General features: G+C 36.6%; 1 protein-coding gene across 1 annotated transcript; it reads right to left on the bottom strand.

Moving 5' to 3' along the window:
* Window positions 1-6,945: 6,945 nt before the first annotated feature.
* On the bottom strand, window positions 6,946-7,779 carry LOC140801074 (uncharacterized). Its single transcript, XM_073156075.1, has one exon. It carries the CDS (start codon window positions 7,703-7,705, stop codon window positions 7,112-7,114), a length of 594 nt encoding a protein of 197 aa, XP_073012176.1. The 5' UTR covers window positions 7,706-7,779; the 3' UTR covers window positions 6,946-7,111.
* Between the last annotated feature and the right edge of the window lie 2,155 nt (window positions 7,780-9,934).

The raw sequence follows: 9,934 nt of genomic DNA, 5'->3' as shown, positions 1-9,934 counted from the left end.
TGTGGTTCTTGACTCTTCTGATGACTACTATTATCTCAGCATTTTTTCTTATTGTCGTGCTTAATAATAAGTGTCTTTATGCTTAACCTATATACAAAACTGGTATTAGTTGTTATGCCAAATGAATTCAATTAAATTACAAACTTCCTTAATATATTTGAAGCATCTCGAACACTAGTAAACAATTGATGCTTAAACACATCATGTTTATGGCAAACATGTGTGAACCTAAACAAATCATGTATAAAACAAATTTAAGAACCTAAACACATCATCCTTAAACACTAACTATTATATCTTTAGTATTAAATATAAATAGAGTATTTAGGAACTGTCCTTACAATAAATTAGTTGGTGGATAAAATTCGGTCTTACTACCTCAACAACTATAGAAGAAAGATAATAATTGTGTGATACATTTAGTTAGGATCTTTTCTTAATGTATTAGTTATTTATTTTTATTAAAATAAAATTCATGTAGGTCGTGTTCGAACGCAGGACAGGTCGTGTTTGAATGCTCTTGTGAATGCCTGCATTAGGTTCGCAAATACAGAGAACACGTAATGAGCATTTGAACATAGTCGGGCGCCTGCGTTCAAATGCCTACATTGCGTTCGCAGATACATTGAACCTCTTTTCTGTGTTCGAATGCGATCGAGCGCGTTCAAACGCGATCGACGAGAATCCTCTAGAATTAGGGTTACTTATTGTTATTAGAACTTGTTGAATAGCATCTATAAATATGTGGATGGCAGTCAAATTCATAATACTATTGGATTATTGATTTCTTGCCTCTCTCTATTCTCTCTATCCTAATCTCCCTCCTGCCTCTTCACCAACCTACCACCTCTACCATTGACAAGGTCTCTCCTAACTTCTAATCTCTCTCATCTATTGATTCCTCCCTCTTTGGGATCTCGACCACTTCTTGCCCTTCATCTTTATCCCTTAAACAACATCACACATCCACCCTTATCTCCATTATCCTTCATAACCTTAACTTCCACTCCACCCGTCACCACCACCTCCATCTGCACTAAATCATACTTTCGCCCCAGTTACAGTTCGAATCTACGAAGGGCATAAATACAAAAATTGTAGATCAGGGAGTTATGGATCGATTTCACTTAGTTTCATAATTTTCTGACTAAGAGACAATATTTGATAAATATTTTTCCTCAGTTGCATGGATTGCTTCCTATAATAAATTCAGATCTTAAAGGAATCGTTCCATAGCCTATCAGTGGTATCATAGCCTATTAGTTTGGTACTGTAGAACCCCATCATTGTGATAACATCTTAAATCGAATCGTCATTTAATAATGAAACATATTATATATAATGAGAATCATCATTTAATAAGAAAACCTATTAATAAGGTGGTTGACAGGTAAAAAATAAATAAGTTGGTTGGTAGATGAAAAGTAAATTAGATAGTTGGCAAGTGATATTAATTCACTAACAAATTTATTTAATAGATAGGTTTTAGAGTTTATGGTGGTTTCATCAAAAGAGCAAGACGAACGAACAAACAGAAGGAGGGAGATGAAGATGAACAATGTGTCGACGAATTTCATTTAGAAGAGAGAGAAGTTATACCATGAATTGGTTCACGTTAACAAGATTAGTCGATTATATTTGTAAGTATTGTGTTCATTTTAAATATCTTTTAGCTTTTCTCAAGTTTAATAATTTGTAAAATATTCTTTATATCCCAGCCAAGAAACACATATAACACGCAGACTATTGTCATTTCCATAGGCAGTTCATAGTTTGTGAAGATCCTTGTGATTAGCTTGGTTCTTTCTCTGATGACTACTATTATCTCAACATTTTTTTTTGTTGTCGTGCTTAATGATAAGTGTCTTTGTGCTTAAACTACAAATAAAATTGCTGAAATTTTGTACTTCTCCTAACGACATTAGTTCTTAAACTATGAACTTTCATAATATGTTTGAAGCATCTTCTCCTAACAACATTCATTACATACAAAACTGGTAAAATTCGTTATTATGCCAAAGAAATTCATACTTAAATTACGAATCTCCTTCATATGTTTAAAGGATCTCAAACACTAGTAAAACAATTGATACTTGATATGTTGGAAGCAAAATTTATACTTAATGATAAACTGTCTTTCTACTTAACATACATACAAAACTAGTGAAATTCATTATTATGCCAAACGAATTCATACTTAAATTACGAACTTCCTTGATATGTTTGAAGCATTGCGAACACTATCAAAACAATTGATTATTAATATATTTGAAGCAAAATTTATAATTAATGATAAATTATCTTTCTGCTTAACCTACATACAAAAGTTGATATGTTTGTAGCATCTCGAACACTAGTAAACAATTGATGCTTGAACACATCATGTATATGACAAACATATCTTAACTCAAATACATCATCTATAAAATAAATTTATCCATAAACGCATTATATATAAAACACATTGATTCCTCAACACATCATAGACACACAAAAATAAACACATGCATATTTAGATAGTTCGATGCATTATAGCAGGTGACTGTAAGCTTCCACTACAAATTGCCTATGAATTTGTGCAAGACATAAAGTTATGTCCCATTTCTTTACAGTTTGAGCATTTCTTCCTCTGTACTTCTTGGTTTTCACCCTACAACGGTTTTTCTTTTCTTCTGCTTCTGACCAGGTTGAAGTCCCACTAAGGGAGGTAGCATTTCAATCTCATTCGAGGGACCCGGTGACCAAAATTCCCTTGATGCAGTAGATGAAATTGAGTCCAAATATGTACCTAGATATATTTCTTTTGTGAAATATCTCTTGGAGAACTCGTAAGGATCAAGATGCCTAAAGCTTAGAGCAGCAACATCGTGTGTATATAGAATTCCAAGGATATCCCATGCATGGCAACTACAAGTTATTTTTTTAACGTTCAGAACATAACTTCCATCAAAGGTGTTGATCTGGAATTCAAAAATAGAGGACAGAATGACATTGACAAATCGAGCATTTTCACAAAAAATATCTAGAGCATCTTCAATTTTTTAAACCATACAATAACTGCATTTTTCGACAAGTGCTATTCAATTAAAATAGAATATAGCTATCTTTTGTCTTGTTGTCTCCATCAAATACTATGCAGGCATAGCCTTCATTTGATGAATATTATTGTTTAGGCTTTTAGACATGTTGATTGTTAGTGTAGACTATCTTCTACCTGGAAAACAATAATTAGCCCACGTACTTGTAGGAATTTTACTTATGTAAGCATACTATTGAGGAAACTCTTATTTATCTGCTCTATGTGGTAATTGAATTCCATCTCTCTATAAACTTGTGTTGCTGCCCAAAACTTATTGTATTGAGGAGAACCCTTTGGAGCATTTGGAAAATTTCAGGAGAGGTGCACCATACAATATCCATAACAAGCTTTAGGAAATACATCATCCACTACACAAATCAGCCTCTTTTGCCTATATAATAATATTATCATACGCTCAAACGGTTTAATTGATACTCAAAATGATATAAAAACTAGGTCCATGATTCAATATTTTCAGCTTGAACAACCCAAAATGCTATTGGACAGATTTGATTATTGGCATCTAAACTTGTCGCAACAAGTAACTATTATACTTGCTAGTTAAGAAAATCGCATAGATGCCGAGTAATGGCCGCAAATGTGACTTGAATTGACGCAAGCATGCACCAGAAGCCCAAATTACACGCTTAAAACGTCCATAGTCAACCTATTGAAGTTTCGTCACTCTATCAGGATCCCTCATTTTGAGCTCATGAAAGTAGCCTTGCAACCACTTGTAAGATTCCCCATAGCTACCACAAATCTCTTCTATAACCTTTGATAGGGTCTACGATACCAAATCGATAGGTCTGATACCAATAATAGGCTACGAAACGATCCCTTCAAGATCTGAATTTATTGTAGGAAGCAACCTGCGCAACTGAGGAAAAATATTCACCAAATATTCTTCCGTAGTCAGAAAATTACAAATAAGTGGAATAGATTCGTAACTCCCTGGTCTACGTTTTTTTGTATTTACGCCCTTCGCAGATTCACTAAAACTGTGACAAAAATACAATATATTACAAATGATGGTGGTAGTGACGGGTGGAGTAGATGTTAGGGTTATGGATGATAATGGAGATGATGGTGGATTGTCGATGTAGTTTAAGGGATAAAGATGAAGGAAAAAAAATGGTCGAGATCCCAAAGAAAAGGGAGGACTTGACAAACGAGGGAGATTAGAAGTTAGGAGAAACCTTGCCAACGGTAGAGGTGGTAGGTTAGTGAAGAGGGAGGTGGGAGAATAGGGTAGAGAGACTAGAGAGAAGATAGAGATGCAAGAAACTAATATTCCAATATTATAATAATTTTCGCTACCATCCACACCTTTATAGAGGCTAGCAAATAAGCCAAAATAACAATAATTAACCCAAATTCTAGTGGACTCCCGTCGATCGCGTTCGAATGCGCCCGACCGCATTCAAACCCACAAAAGCTGTTCTCTATTTTTGCGAACCTGATGTAGGCATTCGAATGCGCCCGACCGCGTTCGAACGCACATTTCGCATTCTTTATTTTTGCGAACCTGATGTAGGCATTCGTAAAGGCATTCGAACGTGACCTATACACGACATATAGAAAATTTATTTTAACGAAAACAAATAACTAATGCAATAAGTAAAGGCGTTCGAACGTGACCTATACACGACATATAGAAAATTTATTTTAATGAAAACAAATAACTAATGCAATAGGGTAGAGAAACTAGAGAGAAGATAGAGAAGTAAGAAATTAATATTCCAATAGCATAATAATTTTGGTTGCATCCACACTTTTATAGAGGCTAGCAAATTAGCCAAAATAACAATAATTAACCCTAATTCTAGTGGACTCCCGCTGATCGCGTTCGAACGCGCATGACCGTGTTCGAACGCACAAAAGGTGTTCTCTATTTTTGCAAACCTGAAGCAGGCGTTCAAATGCAGCATTCGAACGTGCCCAATCGCGTTCGAATGCATATTTCACATTCTCTATTTTTGCGAACCTGACGCAAGCGTTTGCAAAGGTGTTCGAATGCGACCCCTTCCGCGTTCGAACGCGATCTACAGGAAATTTATTTTAATAAAGATAAATAACTAATGTAATAAGAAAAGACTAACAATGTGTATCAGCCTTCCATTTAGCACGATAGCCTTATAGGAACCTACTGAAACACCATATTTTTCCTACATTTCAAGTTGAATCATCTTCGGTTTATACGCTTCAATACTCTTTAGCACCTGCTTACGTATTTTATTGCGTATGAATAAATTTGTACATTACTTATGATCCCTCCTAGATATACCTCTACTACATGTATGTTGTCCAATAAGATACTTTCTCCTGAACGTATCAACACCTGCTATCTTTATAGCCTTTAGATTCCATGGACATTCCTTTGAACTATTGATACGAACCGGATCAGATCGGATCACATTAAAGGGAGATTATCCTCAATGGATTGAGTCTAATTATCTTATTTAATTATTTGGTTTAGTTAGAGTCTTAGTCTGTTAAGATTTTATTTAATTAGCTAAATTTAGCTCTGCATAGTTTTGGGAATAGTACAGAATATTCTACACATATCCAAATAATATTAAACTAGTTGGATAAGGTCGACAACCTCCAGATCTATAACTTTTATATTCATGACTTCTCCAGATTCGAAATCTATGAGCAAAAAAATGAAAGCTTAATCTGAAAGTTAATCTAAGAAGATAAGGAAGACTGATTTAGTTGGTTTGTTAGGGTTATAACTTATTGATTTGTTAGGATTTGTTAGAGTTGTTTAATTTAGTTGATGAGTCCCTAGAGTGAACCTCTATATATATATGTTGAGGAAACCTGAAGAAGAATGTTATTGGAATATTAATATTTTGCCTCTCTATCATCTATCTACCATAATCTCTCTCCTCCCTCTTCACCATCCTTCAATCTCTACTGTTGCCTGTTGGTAAGGTTTCTCCTAACTTGGAATCTCCTTTGACTGTCGAATCACCCCACTTTTTTGGTATCTCGACCACTTCATTCCCTTCTTCTGTATCCTTAAATCACATCCACAATCCACCTTCATCTCCATACCCATCCATAACTCTAACATCCACTCCACCCGTCACCACCACTATCACCCACGTTATTTCGTATTTTCGTCCCAGTTGTAGTTCGAATCTGCGAAGGGCAAAAATAAATTGCAAATCAGGAAGTTACAAATATAATCCACTTGGTTTCGTAATTTTCTGACTACCGGAGAATATTTGACAAATATTTTCCCACAGTTGCGCGGACTGATTCCTATAATACATTCAGATCTTGAAAAAATCGTTGTGTTGACTATCGTTGAAAATATCGACAAATATATCATGGTTGTTCAAAAGGAATAAGTACTTCAAAGAGACTTCAAACTCACCTAGAGGGATTCGTATTACTTTGGAGAACTTCGACTTCAAATTTAACAAACTGTATTGTTTGCTTATACTTCTATGAACAATACAATCGCCCTCACAGTGCAAATTTTTTTTATTATCGTCCAAAATAATAGCACCATTATAGTGAAATAAAATCCTCATATTACGGTCAAATAGATATTCCATTCTTATGAATATATTAAATGAAATAAAGGCGAAACAAGATGATGAAGATAAATTCTCAAATGCACAAAAGAAGAAGAAGCTCAATTCATTCCTATAACATTTAGTCAATCACCTTCACGTAAAAAATATTATTTTCTCTGTTTGCGGCATGTAATGAGATACTCGAATATAAAAAGAACAAGGTTGAAAGAAAAAATTAAATTCAAGTACAAGAAAAACCAAAAATAACTCTGTCAAATTAAAAACCAAGTAAATTTGCAGTGCAAAAAACCATAAACAAGAAGAAAAGATAAATGCTTCCAACAAATGGATTCTTACTTCACATGACAAGTAATTTAGTTAAAAGTCCAATACAAGCTGGTAGGTAGTTAAGGACTCAAAAGGAGAACTTTTATTCTCAATATCCACAAGGTAAAAAAAAAGGAAAAGGAAAAGGAAAAAGAATAAGAATAAAACAAAATCAAAAGAAAAACCACTTCTTGGTCTTCGCCGTGGCCTTCCTCTTCTCCTTCCCCAAACTCTCCTCTTCCTGCTCCTCCTCCTGCTCTTTATCTTCCTCATCACTATGACTACTGCCATCCTCACCCTCACCCACCTCACCATCGCTGCTATCTTTCGACTTGGCATCGAGCCGAGCCGCATCCATCGCCCACTGCAACACCTTCTCCACCTCCTTCTCCGACCCCTCACCACCACCTTCGTCACAGAACCCACCACGATCCGCGACAGGATCCGAACCCGGAGATGCCTTGAGTGCAGCGAACCTAGCCGCGAGATCGTCGCCGAGGATTCTTCCCACCTCCTCATCGCCGTGTTTTCTGCTCTCCGAGGGAGATGAGGATTTGAAGGGTTGGGATCTGAGGGCCTGGAGGCGGCGATCTAGGTCGGGATCCAAGGAGGAGAAAGAAGAGGAGGAGGAGATCGGGTGGGAATTGACCTGGAGCCGGAGGAGGAGATCGTCCTCGGCGGCGCGGAGGAGATCGTCCACGTCGGCGTTAGGGTCGATAAGGGAGCTCTTCTTGGATTTGGCGGCGGTATTCCTCCTGCCGTTCATCTTGCTCGTGTGGTGAGGCGACGAGAGAGAGATCAAGAAATGGACTTCGATTTGAAGAGTTTGGAATTTGGGAAATCTCGCAATTCTTAGAGGGTCAACTTAATGGATCCTAAGTAATTACCCGATTTGCAAACATATGTCTCGGTTGGACCTGTCGGATGCTAACTGGATTGAGGTGATCATTGGACGTGCAGCGCCTGTCGGACTAGAATGCTATAGCCATTATCGGCGTCACTCACTGGACCATGCATGGGCCGGGCATAACAGGCCTAGGGCTAAATTTAAAAATATTATATATTATTAGGTCAAGTATAATAGGCCTCTACCAAGATATTTTAATTTTCTTTTATAGAAATAACAATGGAAATAGGCATACATAATGGGTCGGGTCACGATCAAGTTTAATGGGTTGGGCTTTCAAGTTAGGTCGGGTAGGCAAAAAGGCCTAGCCAATTCCGCCTATTTACCATCTCGAGCTCTAGTCAGCCTGGGATCAAATCAAGCTTGGATCAAGTCGGGCTTAAGCTAGTTAAAATCAAGTGGGTTCGGCCTAGGATTGGGGAGGCCGTTCCAATGATCACCACTACCACCAGATGACAAACATAGTAATTAGGACATTCGAGAAGTAGAATTACAATACACGTAGATTGGTCTACCTAGAATTGTGCTAAATTATATTTCAATCCTAATTTTAAATCTAAGTTAATTTTAACCAAAAAAACAATTAAGAAACTAAAGATGTTTCGTTTCTTTTTAAATAAAACAAAAAAGTAAAATATCTAAAATATTCCTCATTTTGGTCTTAAAATCTGATTCCCTCATATTTTATTATAATCTTCAAAATTTACTTAAGGATATTAACTTAATTAGCATATTTATTTAACTTCTTAATGATTTGTCAAAAAAAACTATTTTAGAATGTTTTAAGGAATTAAAAAACGTGCAACTCTTAAATGCTAAATTTTTATATGGTAACCCTAGGGCTGAATTTGAAATTTGGCCTATTAACGTTGCCACAGGTTGCATGGGGGATGGCGGTGGTTGGGTTCAGTCTTGGATCGCGAGTATAAGATGGTGGAGGGAGATTATTCTCTACGATTTCGGCTACTCCTCGTGAAGGTAGAATTCTAGTATAAGATGGTGGAGGGATATTATTCTCCACAATTTTGGCTAGCTGCATGGGCCACCATAGCACATCTCCGGTCGTCCCCGTCGATCCTAGTGGTTGTGGATGGTACCCTTGGCCCTATTGTAGTGGAGCTATGGTGGTGGAATGAATGGTGTGAGGCGCTTTGCGCGAGATGGGGATTGGGAAAGGCTGCAGGGTAGAAGGGTATCGCTCCTGGCTATCCAACGCTCGTTGACGGCTATGAAGTCCTATAACACCTAAACCCTAAACACGTGCATGGTACGAGCCCACACGGCACGTGCGTAGCACTTGACCATTTAGTTAGTTACTGACAATCAAATAAACTTGTAGCAACATCATGATTTTATCCACAACATCTAAACTAAAAATAACTCAAGTCTAACTATCAACAATATACAGATAACCCTACTTGGGCCCCACACAGGCCAGAACACATCATCAAAAGCTTTTCACAACTACATATACACAACGGTAGTATATAAATAATTATACAAATACAAAGTCTTCTGCTAAAATATAAGACAAGGATACAGACACACTTTGAAGAATGTCCACTAATACATCGGATAAGATAACTCATCTAGCATATAACACTAACCACACTCTACTCCTCACTCATCGGCAAGACCTCTAAGGGAGTATCCTGCTCCTCTCATTCACCTAGGTTTTTGGAAAGGAAAAAACACAAAAAGCCATGAGCTAAAGGCTCAGTGAATAGACCTTACCTCGAATTAGTGAAGCCAAACAGAGAATAAATCAAGTACTGAATAATATAAATCAGAAAGAGTATTATGTCATGAATGAGTATATGAATGTTCCTCAATAATACATAATTGAAAAGTAGACAACATGTCATAACTGATAGAATTATATAATTCTTGACAATGAATAAACAGATCTCCATGTTATACTATCATCATAACTCTTTCTCAAATATAACACATGATGCATGTCGACTATGTCATGATGTCAAATGCAATGGTGTATAAAATTATGATAATTACTCAATAATCAGGTGAAATTCTCCGTATCACAGTCAAACACCGACATCTCGGTATACCATCATCACACTAGACCAC

This window comes from Typha latifolia, chromosome 14 (assembly GCF_019914945.1).
Source record: "Typha latifolia isolate L0001 chromosome 14, TyphaL0001v2, whole genome shotgun sequence".
Lineage (NCBI taxonomy): Eukaryota > Viridiplantae > Streptophyta > Magnoliopsida > Poales > Typhaceae > Typha > Typha latifolia.
Note: the sequence above shows the minus strand (reverse complement) of the source record. Positions and strands in the feature narration are given on the sequence as shown.

What these genes read in the sequence shown, in the direction of transcription:
- LOC140801074 (XM_073156075.1), bottom strand. Translation starts at nt 7,705, where the DNA reads ATGAACGGCAGGAGGAATACCGCCGCCAAATCCAAGAAGAGCTCCCTT.